This window comes from Amphiprion ocellaris, chromosome 2 (assembly GCF_022539595.1).
Source record: "Amphiprion ocellaris isolate individual 3 ecotype Okinawa chromosome 2, ASM2253959v1, whole genome shotgun sequence".
NCBI classification, from domain to species: domain Eukaryota; kingdom Metazoa; phylum Chordata; class Actinopteri; family Pomacentridae; genus Amphiprion; species Amphiprion ocellaris.
Genome location: NC_072767.1, coordinates 9,883,948 through 9,909,377, shown reverse-complemented (window position 1 = coordinate 9,909,377; position 25,430 = coordinate 9,883,948). Strand labels below are relative to the sequence as shown.

General features: G+C 39.7%; 1 protein-coding gene across 2 annotated transcripts; it reads right to left on the bottom strand.

The window, feature by feature from the left end:
• Positions 1–357: 357 nt before the first annotated feature.
• On the bottom strand, positions 358–24,941 carry pde6d (phosphodiesterase 6D, cGMP-specific, rod, delta). Of its 2 annotated transcripts, XM_023282721.3 has the most exons (6): positions 24,675–24,941; positions 12,312–12,400; positions 10,512–10,637; positions 2,677–2,782; positions 1,963–2,091; positions 358–1,796 (listed from the first exon to the last, which is right to left on the bottom strand). In XM_023282721.3, exons 1-5 carry the CDS (start codon positions 24,722–24,724, stop codon positions 2,010–2,012), a joined length of 453 nt encoding a protein of 150 aa, XP_023138489.1. In that variant the 5' UTR covers positions 24,725–24,941; the 3' UTR covers positions 358–1,796; positions 1,963–2,009. The 2 variants fall into 2 exon arrangements, with proteins under 2 accessions (XP_023138489.1, XP_023138488.1); XM_023282720.3 differs by having other exon boundaries at positions 358–2,091; positions 24,675–24,940.
• Between the last annotated feature and the right edge of the window lie 489 nt (positions 24,942–25,430).

The following is a 25,430-nucleotide window of genomic DNA, read 5'->3' as shown; positions in this document are numbered from 1 at the left end:
TAAAAACAACAATACTATATAGGGGTTGAATTAATGTGAAATGACTATCTTAACAAACTATACTATTACACACAAATACTACATCATGCACTTTCTGTGTTGATTTTATGCATCACTCAACTCATAACAAAGTCATCCAAAGCAGAATCTTGCTCTTTGAAAAAAAAAAAAAAACTTTACTTGATAAATCCTTCAACTATTTGGGGGGTTGAATAGTTCTGATTGCAACTGTAGTTGTGTTTTTGCTAGATGACGATTTATATTTTTCACTTGAAATTATTTTGTGGGATCATAACATCCAACACACAGATGCATATTGCCTTATTTAAAAGTAGCACAATAAAAACTGCACACACATCATGTTATAACAACATTGTATAACTTTAATCCACAACTCTTGTCAAATTAAAACACAAGTCTATTTTACACAGCTCAGTTTCCAGCTAAAAAAAACAATGACATAAACAGAGCGAACTGGATGGGAAGTCAAAGTTAGAAATCTGTCCAGAATGTACAGAGGAAAGCTGCGGTAAAGACCTTACAAAGCTGTTGACATTTGGGTCTAGCTGGGATAAAATTGTATACCATTGATAATGAAGGATGCATGTTTTGGTCTACACCAGATAAGCTGAATATGTGAAGTAAGTTTAGCTCTGAAGGTCAAGTACAAGCACATAAATCAATGCAATAAAACCCTATTTTGATTACTGATGAATGTCTCTCAAACACAGTGCAATTCAAATGTGTCATCATGATAACAGTGTGCTGGTTTTCATTTCAAGAACCAATCCAGTTAAATTAGTGGCTCTTGTAGTGGCACTTTGCCTTCTACTGTACTGCACTGAAACCAATGTTCCACACTAGTTCATGTATCAGAAAACAAGAAAGGTTTTGTTGGTAGAAAGTGTGTCCTACTTCAGAGGCTGCTTGCAAAGTGGTGGTTTTCCGAGAACTAAGGTTACATCAACAGTTCCAATACTTAGCGTCAGAGAGTCCACTAACAACGCATTCAGGGACTTTAAGAGTAAGCTGATGTGTGCACAAGTAAATATGTCAACATGTATTTGTACAATTGCAATTACTGCAGCAGTCAGAACTATTTCCTTACTTTACAAGTAGACAAAAACTGGCCAGTGCAAAACAATTTGGGATATCGTGGACTAGAAAGATGACACAAGTTGTACAGATTCTGTTACCCAAATGTAAAGAAAAAAAAGGTTGCATTTTTGATGGGCCTTTGAAACGCGACAGATTTATTTCCCAATGATAATATACTGTCAGGAAACTGGAACTTCAAAGAAGGTAACCTCTGGAATGGGACACAGTGAAAGGACATTATCGTGGACTAATTTTTTTTTTCTATTTTCTGTTTAAATATGCACTGTGTCTACCAACTAAATTTTGTTGTACCATCTACAATGACAAAAGCTCTTATTTTATCTAATCTTATATTATGATGAAGACCTCTTGCTTGTATCGTCTTCCCTCCACACTGACAAGCCTGTGTGTAAACGGGTGACACATGGAGAGCAGTGTTTCAGACAGAAAGGAGAAGATCTAATTGCAGAAGGTTATAAGTCTGATGTTCTGTTCCTGAGTAAATGCAACCTTGGAGTAAGAGAGGGCAGATAACAAAAAAGCAAAAATCATGTCTTTGCAGAGAGGTTCCCTGGTTGACTTGAGATCAGTGGCCATACAGTGAAACAGTCTGGAGGAGAAAAAGTGGAAGAGAGATGATCCTGGAAAAGTGGAAATGACAGAGTTCTTTCTCCTCCTCTTCCCCTTTCTCCCAAGGTCTAGAAGATGTATTCAAGTCAACACAAAACAAGAGTATAACAAAAAACAAAGCTCGCTTCACTGACTGTGGCACCACAGCTGGATTTTACCCAAGGGTGTTGATCCCAAGTCGGAAATAAGCTGTGTACTGCTGAAAATTGTAGCTAACCTTGGTAATTTACAGACCTTGGCAGGATGTCAGCATTTAGGAAGGTGGACTGAGGAGGCAGAGGTCAGACGTAGAAAAGTCGTACCCTGGAAGTACTGACATGGAGGTCATCATCGTAGAACTTGGTTTCTATGATCACGTTACCACTGGAACACAAAGACACATGTTAGCTTGAAAAAATTAAATCTCTCTGACAATTTACTTATCTATAAAAAAACATGTTTACTACATAACATAAACAGAAGTCCATGAATGCGTAAAGCTGTGACTGTAAGAATGAAAGTAAAGTTAAACGGAAACTTCAGCTGATTGCAACTTGTGTTTGATTCTTGGAAATAGAGCAGCCCAAAGCTGGAGCAGGAGGTGGTCTATAAACTCTGACGTTTACAACTCTGATCTTAACTTCTCTTCCAAAGAAGTTAATTTAACCTACTGGTCAATTTCCAACATGTCTGAATTCACTGTGGTAATGATACCATGCTGTCAGATCTCAGCTATTGAATTGCTAAAACTATGCTACTTGGACTTCAAGTAAAAATGGACAAAGTTGTGTAAAAAAATCTGATTTGCCTGTTGCATAAAGTTGTTTTGTTTTGGTGTATTAGGTTTAATGAAAAGTAAATCACAGTTGTACAATACTAAATTGTGGAGATGGCAAATATAACATTCTTAATGTGATAGTAGTACAGAAACAAAAAACTGAGATAAATTTAATCTGAGTGGACACTCACGTTAAAACATTGGCTGGCATCATCTGGGACTCTGGAGCTGCTTCTATCAGAGACTGCCATGTGTTAGTGGAATTGGGGATAACAAAACCAAACTCGAAGAACCATTCTGGATAGAGACACAGACAAAGGTCCAAGCACTGTTTTAATAACTCACAGCATCATAATAATGAGTCCAAAGTTTATTCAGTGCATCAGAGTACCCTAATGATGTAAGTACTATTTCTGAGATTTTTCTCAGAAATTCTCCCATCTCTTCTAGGTGGAAACCACCAACATACAAACAGTTGTGTAGATTGCGTGTTCTCCTCTGGGGCTTCCTGTAACCTCAACTCTGTACAGCAGAGCCCCAGAGACAGTGCTGCAAACACACAGAAACAGGGAAGAGACAACAGTGTACAACAGATCACAGCTCAATGAACTGTGTTGAAGACGAACCTCCTTTTCTTGTCAAACATTAATTTATTGACAGCACAGGTGTCCTTTCAAAGACTAACAGTAATGTAAGCCAGCAGGTTGAAGATATCTTGTATTATCAGGCAGCTGACACTTTAACATGACTGACACAGTGTTGAATTTAGCAGTGAAGAGGTAAAACACAACAAGCCAATCTGTCTGTCTCACGGCTGGTATGGTTCATTTAGACTGATGTAAAAGCTGTGTGCTCAGCAAACACACCCTGAGCATTTCAAAATAGAAAATACTTTTTATTTATTTTTTAACAAATTTAAAATCTAATTTTACAAACTTGGTTATTTTTTAAAACATTCAGATTTGACAGGGTGGTAAATAACATATTTGTGTGCAGTGTGACAAACCCAGAAGACAAACTTATTACTGACAAAAACTACACTGATACATCTGTCACATTCTAATTACACGGGTACTGAACAGACTAGCTGAACATCATTGAAGAAGAAGCAAATAACGTGGCTCTTTTTGTATCAATTCTCTACCATCCTTGGAACACCTAGCTGATTCTTATAGTTCATTGGTACTTAAAACACAATACTGTCAAGCATCTTCCTTATCATATCAAGTACATCAGCTAAAGAAAACTCTGCACTTCCAAAGCACTCAGCTGGCAAGTTCTGCAAAGTGCCTGTTGATTTCAGCTGGCTAAAAACACAGCGTGGATTGCAGCAGAAAAAAACTGAATTTGACCATGGAAGATGCTATCATTGTATTATTTGATGTGAAAATAATTGTATTTCACTTGTCCAGAGGAGAGTGGTTTGTTCCCACTCCTTTATATTTTGTAAAGTAATGACTGCTGAAGTCTGGATGAAATTAGAACATTATAAAAATTTACTGATGACCTGGAAATTCTCAATCTATTGTCCTTTGAGGGATGAGGAATAGGAATAGATTTTGTATAATGGTGACAATAGCCATTCCTTCATTTTAACAGCTACAGTACTACAGTACAAATTAAAAGACAGTATATTTCAGGACATGTCAATGTTCAATAATAACATTAACATTAACTGTGACTCTGAAATCACCCTGGTTGCATGTTTAAGCCTCGCACTACAACAACCATAGTTGAAGGCATTATATTTTTGGGTTGTCCATTCCATAATTCTCCCTTATTGAACATTTAATGCTAACATGTAGTTTAATACCACGCACACACGCACGCAGTCAAAAGTATTAGAACACCCCAGTTTTTCCATTTTTTATTGGAAATTATGCATGTCACTGTCTCATTGTACTCTGAAATGAAAGCATAGAACAAATAAACAAATGAAGTTAAAAAAATCTTAGAAAACAAAATGTATTCTAAACAAGATGGCAAGCTTACCATCTTGTTCTTTTTTCCTAAGGTAGTTCTGGCATAGCTTGGACTTATGTTTTAGGTCATTATCTTGCTGTAGGATGAACCCCTGACCAACTAGGGACATACCAGAGGGTACTGCATGGCGCTGCAGAAGGAACTGGTAGCCATTTTGGTTCAGGGTACCTCTCACTCTGTACAAGTTGGTAGCACCAACTTTCAAGGCTTGATCAGCCTCCATTGCTGCAGAACAGCATTAAGTTGTTAACCCATTTCTTGTTCCCTTTTTTTTAAAACATCTGGCAGTTCACCACTTACCTTTGTACCATTTCAAGCTACTCATTGGACTTGAACTACTTCCATCCATCCATTATCTATACACCACTTGATCCTCATTAGGGTCACGGGGGGGCTGGAGCCTATCCCAGCTGGCTTGGTGCGAAGGCAGGGATACAGACAATCACACTCGCATTCACACCAATGGGCAATTTAGAGTAATCAGTTAACCTCAACATATTTTTTGGACTGTGGGAGGAAGCCGGAGTACCCGGAGAAAACCCACGCATACACAGGGAGAACATGCAAACTCCATACAGAAAGATCCCGGGAAGGCCGGGATGCGAACCAGGGATCTTCTCGCTGCAAGGCGAAAGCACTAACCACTACTCCACTTGAACTACTTGAATTGCAATAAAAAATTGGGGCGTTAAAAAAAATTAAACTAATTAATTACAGCCTTTGTCATTATTAATCGCAATTAATCGCATGTTGTCAAAAAGCAATATTTGACACAATAAGTGAAGTTTTTCCATTCAAATAAAATTGTGGTTGACAGTTGAATCAATGACTAGACACATACGTGCTTCTAATTTAAAATTTATAAAAAATTTTAAAATGGGACACATAGAAAAAAGTGATTTTGATTATGTAAAGCCTGGATTTAGTTGTTTTTCCCACTGTATGGCACATAACATCAGCATAAGTAGTTCAGAGACCTTCAAATGTCGAAAATCCCTAGATTCATTCTGCTTTCATAGTTTCTGGGTCTGATAAATGGTGTCATTTTGATGGCTGTTTTTTTTAGGAATTCAAATTTTTATTTATGTAATTTTTGTAAACAACAAGTTTCTAATTAAGCTATTAAAAGACAGATATTTTTGTTGTTTAACTTATTCCTCCTCCAAGGAGGTGGAGCCTCGACAGGGTAAAAACTTAAACAACAAAAATGTTTGTTTCATTTCTATTTATCTGCATTTTTCATCTGTCTACTATCAAAGTGCAATTATAGTGATTATATTCAACATTTTAAGGATTTTTGTAAACTCAAGCACTGTCTAGAAAAGTGATCGGTTATGGGATGGCTACACCGTTAGCCGTTAGCAGGACTGTCGTAGCTAACATTAGCTCTGGTGCTAACAGCAACATGTTTTACCGTCGGGTTGAAGTGATGCGGTGATAAGAAAATTCTTTGTTGCACAATTTTCACGCAACCAGGCTTTTATCAAAGCTGCCATCAGGAAGATTTTTACAAGAAAACTTTCTTCCCAACAAGCTTAATACATCTCATCTTCCTTCACTGTTTACCAGTGTGCTGACATCAATCAGTGCTTTCTGTGCTTCTTCATCGCAGCTGAAAACAGACTTTAGGTTTATTAGCACCACCTACTGGGCTGGAGTGTTCATCAGAGTTACTGGTGGGCCAGAAATTAGGGAACTGAGAAAGGAGTGATTAAATGTGTGAATTACGTTAACGTGTTATTTTCGTTGCAATTAATTAATTGAAATGAACGCATTAAAATCCCAGCCCTAATGTATATATTAGGGCTGTCAAAATTAGCGCGTTAATGCGGATTAATCCAGCACCACAATTAATCAGATTAAAAATTGTAACGCAATTAAAGCATCTGCGGCGCAGAATGACTCAAAATCCCTGAAACGTCTCTGGCAATGCATTTCGGGTATTTTAAATTTGATGGGTCACTTCTATTTTATTGGCACAGCTTTTCCAGTGTTTACAACATTAGTTTATCAGCTCAGGAAACACACAGACCAATTAGGTATGAGTTCAGCCATCCCACATGACACTACTCTGCCAATGAATTGGTCTCTGCATTCCAGCTGCTAAACATCTCAGCTGAGTTCAGAAAACAGGTGAGGGACAGACAAGAGGAGAAAGGAAAAAAAGATAAACAAGAAAAGCACTCAGAAAGTGCAGTGCTCCACCAAGACTGTTCATTCCTCAATTTGTGTATTCAGAAATCACGGCAAGATAGACTGTGGCCATTTAATAGATCGACACACAAACTAACTAAACAAATACAAAATGACCTTGCGTGAGCACAGGCGTGTGTTATACATGCGTACATTATGTAGTACAGATACCGAATTGCGTGACCGAAATATGTAACGGGTCGAGTGAATTGAAGCAGGGAACTAAAACAGTGTTCACTTGTTGTCATGGTTACAGCGACGCCGTGCCGGCCGCTATATCTCACAATGGAAAATCCTGAACAAATCCGTGGATCCAGACTATAAACCGCATCACTGCCAAAATCTAATAAGGTGGTCCTTGTGTCATTTCTGACCTTCCCTGAAAATTTCATCCAAATCCATAATCTGCTTTTGAGTAATGTTGCAGGCGGACAGACAGATTCACAGACAAATGTACGCCGATCGTCACATAACTCCGCTGCGTTCCTTGGCGGAGTAATAAACAATTCGACACTGAGCGGAAAGTCGCCCTGCACATGTTGACTATATTTGGCTCAACATACAGCTGTAAGCCAGCTTCTCAACTATGAATATAATTCAAACTAAATATGGTTCCAGACTCACCAGTGAGATCGTTCAGACCACGATTCAGAATACTGGCAGCTCAGTTCTCCCATTAAGCAGCAGGAGTGTAAGGCAATCCCTCCAGAAATTCGCGATGTGATCGTGCGAATTCACACCAATTCAACCAATCGCCGTGAATTCTGCGCGGCCTAGCAATTATGTCCAATCACCACAACTTTTCCGCAATTTTGGCACGCCTCCTGTGAGTTCCACCAATCATAGCACTCCCCAGCACAACCATAATACACATACATCACCGAATTCACTTCCTTGTTTTTGGTTTGAAGATGCAGACATGTCCGAATCTGATGTCTCTCATTTACCAACAAAAATTACTGCTACAGACCGTGAAAAACAATTAATTCCCTGATGTTCTTCACCAAAGCGGAAGTAAACTGTTTTACACCCGTGCAATATTGTGGTGGAATACAAAAAAAATAAAAAATCATCGACTGATAACACTTTTCTACCACAAAACATAATAGGAGAATGGCTGAAAGGAGCGGACCACAGACCAGACAAATCACCGTGATGAAAGCTGTTGCATCCAGATCTGTTGGAGCTCTGAAGAATGAAGGGAAGTTAGATTCATTTATCTGCAAAGGAACACGGCAGAGTTATGTGACAATTGGCATATGTGAATCATTCATCTGTTAGCACCATTACTCAAAAATGGACTAAGGGATTTGGATGGAATTTTCAGGGAAGGTCAGAAATGATACAAGGAACAACTGATTAAATTGTGGGGGTGTTTCTGAGTCCCATCAATTCCCGCCGCCCGCAACATATTTAGGTCACGCGATTCGGTATGTACACTTGCATAACACACGCCTGTGTTCAGCGCAGGGTCAGGTAATGAACAGTCTTGGTGCAGTACTGTGCTCTCTGGGTGCTTTTCTTGTTAATTGACGTGACAAGCTGTGAGCGTGTGAATACGTGTGTGCCAGGATGTGAAATTCACTTTTTAAGCCCCTACCAGATATGTCCAAATGTGATTCATTATATATATATATATATATATATATATATATATATATATATATATATATATATATATATATATATATGTGTGTGTGTGTGTGTGTGTGTGTATTAGGGCAGGGACTTTAACGCGTTAATTTCGATTAATTAATTACAGCGAACATAATGCGTTAAAAATAATAACGCAACCCTCCCTCTCTGTGCTGCGCTGGTGATCGGGGCTCAGTGACTCCAGCTGCGGAAGGAGCGCAGCTGCATCTGTTCAGTCATCAGCGCCTGATAAGAGCCTGCTCGTCCCTCCAGTCTCCGCCAGATTCTAGTGTCTGCTACGGTGACAAGTTGGTCTGGTCATTAGTGCACTACATCGCGCATTCTCTGGTTGTGTTGGATTTAATATGTATTTGTTCTTCTTGCAGTTTCGGCTGGCCGCGCTGTCTGTTTTCCCTCAGTGTTGCCGTTCCAGCTGTTAACTGGAACGCGGTCTCCTGACCCGCCTCTGGAAGAGGCCTCGGACCCTGCAGCTCGTCGGCCCTGCTTCGCCCGGCCGATCTGCCGGATGGTTTGGACTCCGGTTCCCCGCCGCTGCTCCTTGCCGCACGATTTGCGGTCCCAGCGCGCGTCCCCTGGACCGCCGGTTTATGAGCCTGCTCACCCTGACCGTTAGGATTTTGGTATTTTTACGTCAGCCGTTTTGTTAGCCGAATTGCTAACCACCTTTAGTTTCAGTTTCAGCCTGATTCATTGGTTTAGTTAGTTTGGCTTCTAGTTTGTTGTTTAACCTTTACTTTAGTGAATGGAGTTTGGTTGATTTGGGTTTCTCAGTTCCGTTTGGATTTGTGGTTTGTCAGTGAATAAACTGCTTGTGAATTCAACTAGTCCTGCCTGTTTCTGTGTGCCTGCACTCTGGGTTCTACCCGCCGGCCCCGTGACAGTATATGAGTAGGTATCACACTACATGTTAATATTACATGTTTAATAAGAGAATTATGAGATGGACTACGAATTCATAATGCTTCCAACTATGGCTGTCGCTAGTGCAGAAGCTGAAGAATACATATTGTCAACTAAGGAGGTACACATTATTTGCAATAAGTGTCTTCCAAATAACAATGCAAGACAGGCAGACCAGGTTATCAGTGTCTTCCAGCAGTGACCACAGGACTTGTCTAAGTACCTTAATGGTACTGAGGTCTATCTGTCTATTCCCTTGATGTCAGCTTTTTAGATGATTTATAAGTAGTTCTGAGATACACAAAGAGACAGCATTTACAGTACGAGTGTGAACACACTCCTTTCAAAATAAATTCTAGCCCGTCACTCTGTAAAGTGTTGGTTTTGCTTTCTTTTGTTGCCGTTCGGGTACCCTAGACAGCTGGGTCATAACATCTGTGTTAATTTGTTTGCATCTGCTCTATTCTGATGTTGGTGCATTGTTATACTGCTGCCAATAGTTAAGTGGAATAGTACTGGCCACATATGTGAGAACAAATATCTCATTCAAGCTCAGGACACTTGGGGGTCCAGATCTCTGATGACCTCTCCTGGACAGACAACATCACAGCTGTCATAAAGAAGGCTCAGCAGCAGCTACAATTCCTGAGAGTCCTCAGGAAGAACAACCTGGACAGGAAGCTGCTACTGGCCTTCTACAGCTCATCCATAGAGAGCCTGCTGACGTACTGTGTTTCCACCTGGTATGGGAGCTGCACTGAGGCAGACAGAGTGAGGCTTCAGAGGACAGTCAAAGCAGCACAGAGGATTGTTGGCTGTCCTCTCCCCTCCCTCATGGACATCTACTCCTCCCAGTGCCTCAGCAGAGCTCAGAACATCATCAAGGACAGTTCACATCCTGGTTCTCAGCTTTTTGATCTGTTGCCCTCTGGAAGGCGCTACAGATGCATTAAAGCAAGGACAAACAGACTTAAAAACAGCTTCTTTCCAAGAGCCATCACCACCCTGAACTCTCACATGTCTCATGTCTCACACCCAGCCAACAATATAATGTGAAATGTGCAATATACACCAGTACCTCATTCACTCTGCTATTTATATTCACACTGTTATTTATATGTATATTTGTAAGTAGACTGTTTTGCACTATTTTTTTAAGATTTCTTGCACTGAAAAGAAGAAGCTTTCCAATTTCATTATACACTGTATAATGACAATAAAGCATATTCTATTCTATTCTATTCTTGTCCATGTAAGTAGTTTTGCCAGATTTGTCAGTGTTTTTGCTGATTACCTTCTAGACACTGTCCTTTGAAGAAAACTTTCTGTTCCAACCTGAACTTCTCCAGTTTCTCAGAGGAAGAAAAATTCAGTTCTCTGGACACAGCTTTGCACTTCAGGATCTTCTTTGGGACACGAGCTGAAACGACAGTAGGAAACTATATTTAACTTCTAACAACAAGACCAATTTAGTTTTCACACCTTACAATAAGGGAACATTGGCAGATCTTGGGGTTTAAGACTTGTTACTTGATCAGTTTTAATATATGACAAATGGTGGCCAGAGTTATTTCAGCTAACCGCAGTGTTTTAGGTTTTCTTTTAAATAGGCAAAGTGTGTGGCTCCAACTGACTGCAACCTGCTAATGGAGACCTGTGACTAGGCCAAGTACAGATACTTAACATCTATGTTAGGCCTGCTTAAACTCTAATATTTTTTTCTTTGAGACATTTTATTACAAACTTCCTGACACGCACAGATATTTAAAAAGCCACTAGATATTCAACATTACATCCTAATGACTCATAACTGTATTACCCATGGGCCTCACCAACGTCCAAAATGTTCATTGTTTTGTTTGTATCGTTTGTTCTTGTGTTGTTTATTGTTCATCTGCTGTCTTCCTATTCCCAACCCCTTTTGCTACCCCCACCCCCCTCATCCACACACTCACCCCAGAGATGTTATTAACAATAATAAAGCCTATTTGTCAGATGCCTGATCAGAAACTTACTGGATTACAAATTTAGTTTTTTTTTTGAAACTGTGACATGAATTCATTTCATTACAACAGTGATATGCAGTGACGACAATTACTGCATACGACTGCATATTATTTTTGCATTAGTGTGAGGCAAGAAAAAAAGTGATTTACAGACTATCAACAGTCTGTAATGTTAGTTAAAATAAACAGAAAATATAATGCAGCCAAAAATCTCCCTGCATAGTTTGAAGTACACACATGTGCGATTTATTTCTGAGATGTTTACAATTAGACTAAATAGCAACCATGTGTACTTAATTTTTCTTCACTGATCAAATGCTTTTTACTGGTCTGTCAGTGATCCAAGGTGTATTTACTTTCACAATTTTTATGTTTGGATGTGTTTTCAATAAACTCTTCTAAGAATTTGTAATTGTTCAGAAGTGGAAATACTCTAATTAACTAACAAATAATGTCATAATGGAGTAGTCATATATTTTTTAAAATTTTCCATGTATGTGACATTACACATTGTACTCACTTCTGTTTTATACTGTATACTATACATTCATCCGTTACAACAACACAACCACCTGCTTCGCCCTCATGCCACAAAAACAACTCCATAGCATTGTGACATGAATACATGACCTCTGAATATGTCCTGTGGTGTCTGGCACCAAGAGGTTGGTAAGTTTCTGGTGCATCACATGGATGCTTCTTTGGATTGGGATCTGGGGCGTTCGGAGGCTGAATCAACCTCTTGGGCTCTTTTTCATGTTCCTCAAGTCATTCCTGAGCAGTTTTTTGAAGTGTGGCAGGACACATATCCTGCTGGGGGTGGCTGCTGCTGGTTATGTGCATGGTCTGCAACACATTTTAGGTGGGTGGTATAAGCTGTCCACAAGAATGCCAGGATCCAAGGTTTCCCAGCAGAACATTGAATGTCAAAAACATAAATAATGCTATCAACTTCACCTGTCAGGGCTTTTAATGTTGTAGCTGATTGAAGTATGTGTGTCCGATTTGTTTGTCCAAATTGTGAATTTCCCTGGTGAGGGATCAATAAAGTTTATCTTATCTTATTTTTGGTTTGTGTGCAAATGTACCTTCATGTTCTACTCCTGGTACAGAGAGGTCCTCCGTTCCTTGCCACAGCACTTTGCCTGTCTCTGCATCCCGAAGATTCATCCAGTTTCTATCAGGACAAGGTTAAGTCACAACAACCAAACTTAAAAAAACAAACATAGATGAAAGTTCCTATATGGGCAATCATAGTTCTCTGCTTGTCACAAAGTCCTGAGACTGGGAGGTTACCAGATGCTTCTAAGTGCAATGGAGGGGTGAGTTTCAGGCAGGAACAAGTGCTCTTCATGTGCATGAATACCAGAAAGTCTATAATGGATGAATTGTTGTTTACCTCATATCAAAAACCCAATTACAGCACTGGACGTGAATATTTTATGTTGACAGTTTTCATAAAAGGGAATTATGAACTGTTCTTCAGTTAGGCTAACAGAGTTTGAATAAAGCTCACAGTTTTACTATTCCTCTTCCATTTTTAGTGCAACAACATAAGAATACCAGTTGTAATAATTTAGTGGTCTAAAACTATATTCAGTAAGTCAACTGTGTTGAATATCAGCCTAGGTGTCCTAAGAGTTTTTGTGACTGTTCAAAACGATGTGAATAAAGTCCTGCACCTGGTTACCTTTAAATGTAACATGATAGAGCAAGACTGGAATAAGGCTAAAACAGAGTCTGGTTTTACTCACTGGATGTATTCAATTCAATTCAATTCAATGTTATTTATATAGCGCCAATTACAGTCAAATTGTCTTGAGACGCTTTACAGAACCCATATGCCTGACCCCCAGAGCAAGCCAAAAGGCGACAGTGGCAAGGAAAACACCCTTTTAACAGGGAAAAAAACCTCGAGCAGAACCCGGCTCTAATGTGGGGGGACCCATCTGCCTGCTGGCCGGGCGGGTTGAGAGGGACAGAAGAGGTAGAAAGGTAGAGATAGAGGGGTAGAGGTAGAGATAGAGGGATACAGATAGAGAGGTAGAGATAGAGAGGTGGGGGGTGGGACACAAGGACCATAAAACACAGCCACACATCTGAAGCATCCAGCATCCAGCTCTGGGACCAGGGACACTCGGAGAAAGGACACAGAAAGAAACAGAGTGAATGTAATGCAATAATGGTATATATAGTAAATACATAGGTAGTTAGAGAAGGGCTCAGTGCATCAAGAGAGGTTCCCCAGCAGTCTAGGTCTATAGCAGCATAACTAGGGGCAAACTAAAGGGACGTCAAGAGGGGAAGTCAGTTTTGCAAATGAAAACACCAGCTCACCCCGTCAGGGTCCCCCAGTCAGCCCTAACTATAAGCTTTGTCGAAAAGGAAGGTTTTAAGCCTGGTCTTAAAAATAGAGAGGGTGTCCGCCTCCCGAACCCAAACTGGGAGCTGGTTCCACAGGAGAGGTGCCTGATAACTGAAGGCTCTGCCTCCCATTCTACTTTTAGAGATTCTAGGAACAACAAGTAAGCCCGCAGTCTGAGAGCGAAGAGTTCTGCTAGGATAGTATGGTACTATCAGGTCTTTAAGATATGATGGAGATTGGTTGTTAAGAGCTTTATATGTCAGAAGAAGGATTTTGAATTCTATTCTAGATTTAACAGGAAGCCAATGAAGAGAAACCAATATAGGAGAAATATGATCTCTCTTGCTAACTCCCGTCAGTACTCTGGCTGCAGCGTTTTGGATCAGCTGTAGATATTTCAGAGAGCTACTGGGACAACCTGATAATAAGGAATTACAGTAGTCAAGCCTAGAAGTAACAAATGCATGGACTAGTTTTTCTGCATCACTCTGAGACAGGATGTTCCTGATTTTCACAATATTTCTCAGGTGGAAAAAGGAAGTCCTACAGATTTGTTTTAAGTGCGAGTTAAAGGACATGTCCTGGTCAAAGATAACACCGAGGTTCCTCACAGTAGTACTGGAGGCCAATGTAATGCCATCCAGAGTAACTATATGCTTTGAAAGCAATTCTCTAAGATGTTTGGGGCCAAATACAATGACTTCAGTCTTGTCTGAATTTAGTAGTAAAAAATTATAGGTCATCCAGGTCTTTATGTCCTTAAGACAATCTTGCAGTCTAGCTAGCTGATTAGTTTCATTTGGCTTCATAGATAAATACAATTGAGTGTCGTCAGCATAACAATGGAAATTAATGCAGTGCTTCCTAATAATGTTGCCTAAGGGAAGCATGTATAATGTGAACAGTATTGGTCCTAAGACAGAACCCTGAGGAACTCCATGATTAGCCCTAGTATGCTCAGAACAGTCATTGTTGACATGCACAAACTGGAACCTGTCTGATAAGTAGGATTTAAACCAGTCCAGTGCTGTCCCTTTAATGCCAATAGAATGTTCTAGTCGCTGTAATAAAAGTTTGTGGTCGATTGTATCGAATGCTGCACTAAGGTCCAATAAAATAAGTATAGAGACCAGTCTATTATCTGACGCTATGAGAAGGTCATTAGTAACTTTCACCAGAGCTGTTTCTGTGCTATGATGCACTCTGAAGCCTGACTGAAACTCTTCAAACAAGCTATTCCTTTGTAAATGTTCACATAATTGATTTGCAACTGTTCTTTCCAGAATTTTGGCTACTACTGAATGTAGTCAGTAGGTATAGTTTAAACTATGATTTCCAAGACATTTTAAGTACACAAGTTAAAAGCTCATGGTAGAAAATCTTCCTGGGAGTGAATGGATGAGAAAACTCTTCCAAGGAGAATCAGACTATTGAAAGTAATCACCAAGAAAAAAAAATGTATTAGTGCCTAAGACTTGCAGAAGAGCCAGATGAACGCAGAAGGTAATATATGTAATTATATACTTTATCAGAGGAGATATGCATCAAGTGTCTGTTTTATTTGAATAGCAACTGTTTTAAAAAGAACTAACGACCTGTTCTGAACAAAGAAGGTCATACACTAGTATTTCACTTTGATGAATGGAAGCATACCATTGGCCCAAAAATTCAATGAAAGCTTTAATGCTTTATAAAGTCATATTGCTCAAAATCCAGCCAGAGGTCATCAGCTTATGGGTAGGATTGTCACGATTTCAATTTTTTGAGCCACGATTATTGTGGAAGGAAATATTGCGATTTTACGATTATTCACGATTATCGACATTATGAAAGAAAAAAACCCAGTGTTTGTATTTAAATAAACTCTTTAATAATACTTAAACTTTTAAACATTTACTGTTCTTATAAAATAAAATAAATTGTTCCAACACGTCTTTGTAGTAAATAAAAGTGCAAATTGCATTACAAAACAGTCATTAACTTGAGGAACTTAAAGGCTTCTTTAGCTGCCATCATTAAAACAAAATAAAATTATAAGATTGGCATTAAAAACTGTGCTGTTTTCTCTATAATATTAATAATAATTAGGGATGTGCCGATCAGGTTTTTTGCTGCTGATCACCGATACCGATCATCCTTGAATGCCGATTACCGATACTGATCACATGGATTGGATTTAAATGCTCTTTTTATATATGAGTGCTGCTGCTTATATGATGTAGGAAAAAAATGAGCAAATACTGCCTTAATTTAGACAAAAATATGCTTACAAAAACTGGCAGGCACATTACAGCAAATATTCAGTCTGGGAATCTTGTAAATGATGTATAATTACTACTTATTTATGTTCAATATGTATTTATCGGTTCTAGTGAAGTGCCTCTTTGAGACTTTTATGTATTATGGAATGTTGCAATTTAATGTATGGTTGATAACGTAGTGTTTACTTTGTAAATCAAACAAAACAAAAAGACATAAAAAGAATACATTTAAAGATTCTAAAAACACTTCATTTTAAGCTTTAAATAATCCTCCACAATTTTAGACAATATAACTACAGAAAAAAGGATAAATGGGAGTCTTATTTATTTTTACTAAAACGTTTATATAAACAATTCACCACTAATTTTATAACAATTAATCAAAACACCCGGATCATTTCCCAGGGAAAACTCTAGAGTCTGACAGGAGGTCCAGGCAGACAGACAGCCTCCCTGTCCTGGAGGTTACTGTCTCCTCCACTACCACTGTCAGCGGGCAGCGGGGCTTCCCGGACCACACTCCCTGCTGAGGGGACCGGGCCGACAGCATCTTCGGAGGAGGGCACGGGCTTCCGGTGCCAAAACAACCGGCGGGTCGGGAGCTCCGGTTCCCTCCTGCGCTCCCATTCCCCACCCGCCGCGGCCCGCCGCCTTCCCCTCGCCTGCGGACGCAGGAAAGCAGCCCGGCTGCGACGGGCGGGGAACGGGGGCGCAGGAGGTAACCGGAGCTCCCGACCCGCCGGTTGTTTTGGCTCCGGGAGGAAACTCGGGGCGCGGGGGGCGGCCCGGCCGCCGGACCGCTGACTTCGAAACCGACAGTTACCGCGCGTGCGGCGGACAGTCCCATCTTGGCAACCTCATTGCGCACAGCGGCCACAATATTAGGGACACTTCGAGTAAAGAATCTGTCATAACTGATCATATAATTCTCTCTCTCTCTCTCTCTCTCTGTGTGTGTGTGTGTGTGTGTGTGTGTGTGTGTGTGTGTGTGTGTGTGTGTGTGTGTGTGTGTGCGCGCAGTGATGCCGATTAGACAGGAGCGCGCGCACAGGCCAAGGAGCCACTCTCTCTCTACTCTCCACTCAGCGCAGCTCACGCTTCTTGCATTGCACCTCTCGCGAGGCTTTTCTACGGATAATCGTGGTTGTGAAAAATGTGACGAATATCTATTTATAATCGTGGTTATTGTAAAACCGGTTAACCTTGACAACCCTACTTATGGGTAACCTAAATATACCAGTGTAAAAGTGAGAAAGAGGAAGTTGGAGAAGCCTTTGTGTAGATGATACTGGCAAATGCAAGCTGTCTCATCAATCTGTCAGTTGGTCAGCTGTTCTTGACCTTCACAATCACTATTAACACAATAAAATGTCAATCACAGAGCCTGTAAGGACCTAGTTTGTACTTCCACTGTACACTACAGTCTCTCATACTTCAAGAATACACCAGGAGATATACAACAGTCTGAAGGGGCAATAATGCATCACCATGTAAAAAAAAAAGCGGTGAAAAAATTCAACATACAGTTCGGGGAACTAAATTTCTGAAAAAATAAAAAAGACCGAAAGTAACTCTGTTAATACAAAAAAACAGAGCAGAATGAATTTGAATTAATTGTGTTATATCTACCCTCAGATGTACATCACTGTGGATAAAAATGTCAGCTAAACGAAATTGTAGAACTGCAGAATTTACCCTAAAGGAGAAACTGCAGCTGCAGGAGTGGAATTGTGACGTCATATTATGTGAATCCAAATCAAATAAAACTGGTTATCATTATGGCTTCCATACTGTTAACACAGTATTATATGTTGTTGTTTCGAGGATGGACCCAATTTGGCATTCAAGCATGGACTTTAGGCCTGACAAGGGATAGAATGTCAGGCCTGTGTAGTACTGTATTTCTGACAGCTCAGTTTAAATCTTTCATTAGTTTTTTTTGCTGATTTCTTTCATGCAAAGAAGTATAGTTCTACAAAAAAATGTCGGTAACCCAGCAATCATGTATATTTGAGGACCCTGTGGCACATTGCAATGGACAATGACACCACCTCAAGCTGAGAGAGATGCAAATTATATCACTGGAAATCAGACTGATAGACACCAGTAAAAATCTATTATCTCACAGCTCTGTGTTCTAGACGACTGTTCATTGAGCATCCTGTCACACTCAGATACTACTTAGTGTCACACACACTCAACTTCACGCCATCTGTGAAGTCCTTCATCCCACCTCACCACTAACATCAACAGTCTCAAAAGACACAGCTTTTAATGCTCCAGGTCTCTGACTAGACACTTTAGCATATATACTGACACAACTTCTTTTACACTACATCATTGCAGTGTTTCACATATTCAGGATCTCTCCCTAAACTCGTAGTACTCATAATCGAGCAAGTCAGGATTCTGAAGGAAATATTTAAAACAAGAGAAGACAAAAAAAAATTAAAAAATGTTTTTTGTAAGTTCCACTGTAATAATGACCAGCTTGTAATGCAAGTTATATAATGTACAATAACTGGGTTATAGATTTGCTTGTTATCTTTTCTGCAAGATTTTTTACATTTGCAAGATGAATGGAAAATCTAATGTTATCTCAGCAGGTCTCTAAAAATGTCTTGTATGCATGCTTTAATTTCATCCCACAATTACTACATATCAAGAGAGCATCCAGAGAGAGGGACAGTTACAATAATCATATTGTATAAATATTAAACACTCATCTGGAATCACCCATTGTGAACTCCAATCCACATCTACTAGTGCTTCACTGGCCTCCATCAAGCCTTATGGGACGACCTGATAGCCAAGAGGTAACGGCAAATGCCACATGGGCCCAATGCCTTGAAGCAGTGAATCCCTGCTTCCATTTCCACCAGGCTCACACCTTCGCTGTAGGACATTTCCCCACTGTCACTGTTCAATAAAGGCAAAAATGTGAAAAAATAAATAAATATAAAAATTAGAAAGCCTTATGAGTCAGGTCCCATTGACAGCATGTCATCTCCCACTTCTTCCTCTGGCTTTCTCGTGAACTGTGCTCAGTTGAATGTTTCCTAAAATCACTTTCTACAATAAGTTAGGTGACATTGCACTGTCTTTATTAATGATGATCTTTCACTACTTTGGCTTAAGAAAGAAAAAAAAACATCACTTACTTGTGCTCTTCTACATATAAAAGTGTGCCCCTCTTCTTTAATCCCCCAAATTAACTACTTTCTTATAACCAAAACAAAAGAAAATGTTCTACAGCAATTGGCTTAAGCTTCAGTAACATCATACAAGGTTGTACCCTGCAACTCCCTGCACTGCATGTTGTGTGTGTGTGTAAACCACCAGGGTGTCCACACACATTTGTCAGAACATACACATAAGCTAATGAGCCCCCAGTGAAAAGGTCCCGTCATCATTTAGTATGCAGTCATTTTTAAAGACATGTTAATGGATTAAAGCATAAGCAACTTACTGACGCTAACGATAATATGCAAACAGCCCCATTCACTACTGAACAATTTTAAATTCAACTAAGCAAGACTTCATAACTAATTAAAGAAATGGACAGCAGGATTAAAAAATCCCAATCTTTAGATGTAAAGATTGGGATTTTTTTATTCCGGCTATCGATTTATTTTAAGGCAGAGCTTGTGGTGTTCAAGCTTAACTATGATCATAATGTAGTCAAATTTCTAATCTATAGCTATATCTACTATCATATACAATTTTGTAATACATTTTGCATGTGGCATGTCATCTGCAGAGCGAACTAAGCCAAATCCTACTACAACACCACAGGCAGAAGGGGAACAAGAACACAAAACATTATAAGGACCAACACATATAGTATGCCCCACTTCTGTTGGCACATCTCATCTCAGCATCACTTTTACAAAACTGAACCTAGCGTTAGATGGGTCTGATAGCTTATTACTGTACTGTACTTCATGTTGGTCTGCAATGGCAATAAAAAAAACACTGTTTCTGAAATCGCACTTGAATAAAAAGAAATTATCAGTGATCAAGTAGTTTGCTGACCGTTTTTCAATTAAGCAGTCATTTAGATGAGAAACTATAACAAATGCAAATTATCATTATGTTGTCTGCTCGACAGCACTCATTGTTTACACAATGCTTAGATATGTTTAGCATTTTCACTTTATAAATAATTCATAAATAACTGCCATTTATTATTTCTGTCTGTTGTTAATCAACCAATTTATTGACGTGTGTCTGCATTAGCATCAAGTCATATCAGACAGGCTTTATAAAGTAGTCAGACTATTTCTGTATTCCTTAATTATTTTAACATCAGTTGCAATTAATTAAACTTTAAGTTTTATTTATATACTGCCAATTCACAACACTGTCATGTAATAGCAATTTAAATTCTACAGTAAAGATCTTACAAATTCAAAACAAAGAACGCAAAATCTCTAGTTCCTTTTGGATTGCCACTGAAAAAGCACTTGGCAAAAGTGGAAAGGAACCAAAATCAAAAACGTTTACCGGGATAGACCAAAACCAAAGCCTGACAAAACTAGGCTCGGGGAAGGCGGTCGTCTGCCTCAACAGGTTGGGGTGAGAGTGACAGGGGTGGGGATAGCAGGATAGCAGATGGAAAACAGAGAAACAATACATTAGAGAATAATGAACATTTGGAAATTTATATTTTCCATTCAATCTACAGCTAATAAACCATTAGAAGGACAATGACAAAAGAATATTTGTGCTCTTTTTTCTAAATGCAATATCAAATGAAATACTGTATGTACAATAATTTGAAGAAGTTGTTGGCTTATGTGATATACTTGGACAAGCAAGCATTTGATAGTCCCTGCAGATACAGCTGGTATACTGGACCAACTCCACCAGGAAAATTATTTTTTTCCCCATCAGTAATTGAAGACGAATATCAACAAATGTAACATTCTTTGAGGCCCCACACGCTAGTATGGCCTCATTTAGCAGAAAAAAATCTTGCAGTCCTTTTACATAATTATTAGTCAGTCTCTCAGAACTAATTTTCAACCATTTTTCCTGCCAAATTCCTTTCAGTGCAAAGAAGTTTAAGGGTTTTCATGCATGCATTACTTATTTGAAATCCACCTGCAACATTTCAATGGGATTCAAATTTGGGCTATTATTTCTTGAGTAAGCCACTCCATAACCCTCCGTTTCTTTTTGTCTATTTTGATGGTTCACAGAGATACATTTTCAAAAAATATAAAATAGCACTGTCACCTCACAGCTAGAAGCCGGCTCACGTCCAGGCCTGGGCCTGGAATCTTTTTAGGTTTTCATTCGATACTCCGGTACGCCGGTTTCCTCGCACAGTCCAAAAACGCACTGACATTATTTAGTGACCCTAATAAGGTGTATAGATATAGATAATAGATGGGTGGATAGGTGGTTAGCGCTGTCGCCTCATGGCTAGAAGATCTGATTCGCAATCGCTGGGATCTTTCTGCTTGGAGTTTGCATGTTCTCCCTGCGCCTGTGTGTGTGTGTGTGCTTGGTTGTCTGTCTCTACGTGCTGAGCAGCTGCAATAGACTGCCGACAGCCCCCTGCGACCCTACAGAGGATTAAGCAGTGTACCGATAATGCATGGATAAAATAAATTTTAAAAAAATCTAAAAAAAATTTAAAATTCCTAGAGCAGAAACCACGAGAGATTACGTGAATTCAGCTGCCAGGCTGAATGAAAACAGATGATTTTACTGCTTCCAGTGACTTACTCTGACAAAATGGCTATGGCTCAGTCATATAAAAATCCTATGGTTCAGTTACTATTACTACTATGCTCTTCTCTCTATTGTTATTTAGAATTTTAAAAATTATAACAAAAAGGTTATTTTTTGTCATTATTTCTTACAAATATGTAGTTTTTTTCATTTAACACAGAATGACAATAAACTGAGCCAAATTTGGATTTGAATATATGAAATTATACTACAGCAGGTGCTACTGTTTGTGTGGGCAACTTAGAGATGATCTCTGTGCTATCTTCTTAAGAAATATTAATCAATAATGCGTGAAACCTTCACAAACAACACTAGATGATCGCTTATTTTTGCTGTACTCTGTAAAAAAGTGAAATGGGGTAGTTTGATATTATTGTTCATGTTCTTCTTAAAGATTTTCATAACAGCTGGTAGCTATGTTGCCTGATGGAAGAGAAAGAAAAGAAATAAAATAAGAATATTACAGCCTCTATGCTAGCTTTAATAAGGCTGTATGGACACAAGATAGAAAATCCTGGTTACACTAAATCATGGATTTAGGCATCACCACACTTCAGCAACAGGTCTGACCTCCCCAAGAACACACACCACACCACACACATCAACATTCAGCCCTTCAGTGTTAGTATAGGCAGGGATGAAGAAGTTACATATATACATAGTTAAATAACCCTGACCTAACCCTAACCTTTTCAGGTATCAATTTCATGTGGTCTGATATAACAGATATGCTTCTATTGTAATTATTCCAGCAGTATACACAGGCTAAAAAAAACAGCTTTAACTCACGCATCTGAGTTGGGCTCTGAGTCGTACCAAAATGTGGATGACCTACAATTCAATAGTGTGCCTGACTAGCTCCTTTGTAGAAAGAGAGCACCAGAGCTCCTGCTGCTGCTTGCTATCATTCTGTTTCTTCTGTGTAGAAATGGTGAGACTCTATAGGTTCAATTTAGTCAGCAGTGCTATAGATCCTATTTTAGAAGATATTACTGGGGTTAATTCAGTCCAAATATGATCTCACAAACTTAAAAGACCACTGTGAATAAAAAATGCTGTTGTGGCAACTTTAAGTTCTTGGAACTACAACTACTTTTAGTAGTAGTAAAATCGTATTGTCTGTGGTGCATGGCTAGATTGGATTTGCCTTGGAACAACACAGCCAGTTACTGGTGTACCATGAGCATAGAGCCATTCTGCACTGCTGTCACTTGACTATTTGATGTCTACATGACATGAAGAGGCTACTGTCAAAACAGAATTCTTTTTGCAGCTGAAAGCCTGTTTCGGCTTTTGAAGCAGGGTTTCAGCTTTCCAAAAGTGCATTAAAGCCAAGGTGATTCTAAAGCATTGCCTTCCAATGGGCCTATAAGCAACTTAGCTTAAACTTAACCTAATAAATGCAGATCAGTTATTAGAAGATGAGTATTTCAAAATCAAGAGAGGTGGCATTTGACTGCACACACAGGTATCCATCCATCCATCCATCCATTATCTATACACCGCTTAATCCTCACTAGGGTCGCGGGGGGGGCTGGAGCCTATCCCAGCTGACTCGGGCGAAGGCAGGGGACACCCTGGACAGGTCGCCAGTCTGTCGCAGGGCCACATACAAAGACAAACAAGCACTCTCACATTCACACCTACGGGCAATTTAGAATAATCAATTAACCTCAGCACATTTTTGGACTGTGGGAGGAAGCCGGAGTACCCGGAGAGAACCCACGCATGCACAGGGAGAACATGCAAACTCCATGCAGAAAGATCCCGGGAAAGCCGGGACGCGAACCAGGGACCTTCTTGCTGCAAGGCGAAAGTGCTAACCACTACGCCACTGTGCAGCCCCCCACACAGGTATCAACCACATTTAATACTCAAGACCTGCCTTCAGCAAACACAAACTGAAAAAAACAAAAAACTGAGCAGGCAGCTTGATGGGAAAAGTAAACGGCTAAGAGAAGTCTGTATGATCAAGATGTCTGCACTGTTATCATTTACTCCAGCACATACAGGCTGTACATAAGTGTTGCAAATATGAAACAAATATAAACAACATTTAAGACCAAAATGAGTCATGTAGATCAACCCCACCATTAGGTTTGCCCTTTGCCTATCCAATCTACAATGGTTTATGCAAGTGAGTTTTCCTTGAACCAAGCGTAATACAGAGTAAGGAATAGTATATCATCAATTAACAAGCATACAATTAATATTAGTGCCATGGCATTCTGCTGACCTGGTGATTTACAACACATACCAGAAATGCAACTCTGCAAGGCTGATCCCGGCCAGGGACTAAGACACTCTGTTCCCGTGGATTTTTAGATTATATCCGGTTTAAACTATTTCAAATCACAAATGCCAAAACTAAATACAAAGAAAAAACAACGTCTGCATGTATGCGTGTGCACATCACTTTCAAAATCACAATATAGGAAGTTGTGTTGGTAGATGGGATAACGCATGCAAAACGCACTTCTTGAAATGAAGTTCATCACAGCACACTTGGGTTTGACGACTTCCAATACATTCGAAATCATAGAACAGCGATAAAACTATGCTCATGGCTACTCACATAAATGCGTTTAAGTTTCAGTTACTAATGGTAAGTTAATGTGACAGAACAACTGTCGTCTGTCAACCTCCTGAGTCAATGACGTTAACTCCGTCCGCACTATTACTGTATGTTGTGTTTTATTGCATTTTTAACCGTAGCTTCCACCAAGCGCGTTCAATACTTAGTCAAGCAAGTAAGCCACAAGGTAAGGACAGTCATTTAAGCTAGTAGGCCTTCACAGAAATATAAGTGCCCAGCTCCTACACACAGCAGCATTTTTTTCCCCTGTTGTCTCGTCCAGTAATGGCAAACACAGCTCTGTAGCTGTGTCTGCAGCTGAGGGTGGTGACTAACAGGTTTGCCACAGCAGCCAACCTTTAGTAGCAGCAGACAAGATGCTACAACCATCCTTGCTAATGCCAGATGACGTTATCTAACTAGCTAGCAACTGACAGGATCGACAGCTAGCCTGCTATGATGTGTCTAATCTTTGTACAACATCGCCAACACACAGCAAAAAGGATACAGTTTGAAGCCCTTCAAAATTTCCTTGGCCCTGTCTTCGTCTGAAGACATGTCAAAAATCGTTTGTTTTGTTCTGCACAATTTGCAGAAATAACAAAGCTGCTGTTCACGGTAGCCCAACTAGTAAGCTAACTACACTGCCAGTTAGTAATCGTCCGGAACAGCGTTCACTATGTGTACTTCCCTCTGTACTTTAAGACTGCAGGTTAATTCTGATCCGATAATGCAATCAGCTAAATATACCTAGCTAACGAACAGACAGCTACTGTAGCCAGTAAAGGCAACGGGAACTTCTACCAGCCAATCACGGGGATAATATGAGTCAGGGGCGGGATTACAGTGGTTAGAGACGCGTCACCAGTAGCAACAGGCACACCATGGATATTCCACTAACGATTAGGGACCGCGGTCAGTGGGTCTACCGCTTATTTAATTTCTCAAAAGCAGAGATCTCCGTAATCTGCGAAATCTGGAAAAAAAAAAAAAACCTGGTGGGAAATTTCTGTCAAAATGTGATTGCCATCTGTGGGAGCATGCACTGCTTCTTAAAGCTATACCGCCCCATAGTAGCTGGAGATGTCTGTTCTGTTCCAGCAGCTTTTATGAGGTCTAACAGCCAAAACATACAAATATACAAAACTATATGTGCACAGTAATAGCAAAGGTGTCTCTCTCACTACTATGTTTCGTGTATGCAAAAAATGACAGTTGTGACTCAGATGGATCTGCAGCTTAAAGCATAGTCACGCATGACCTT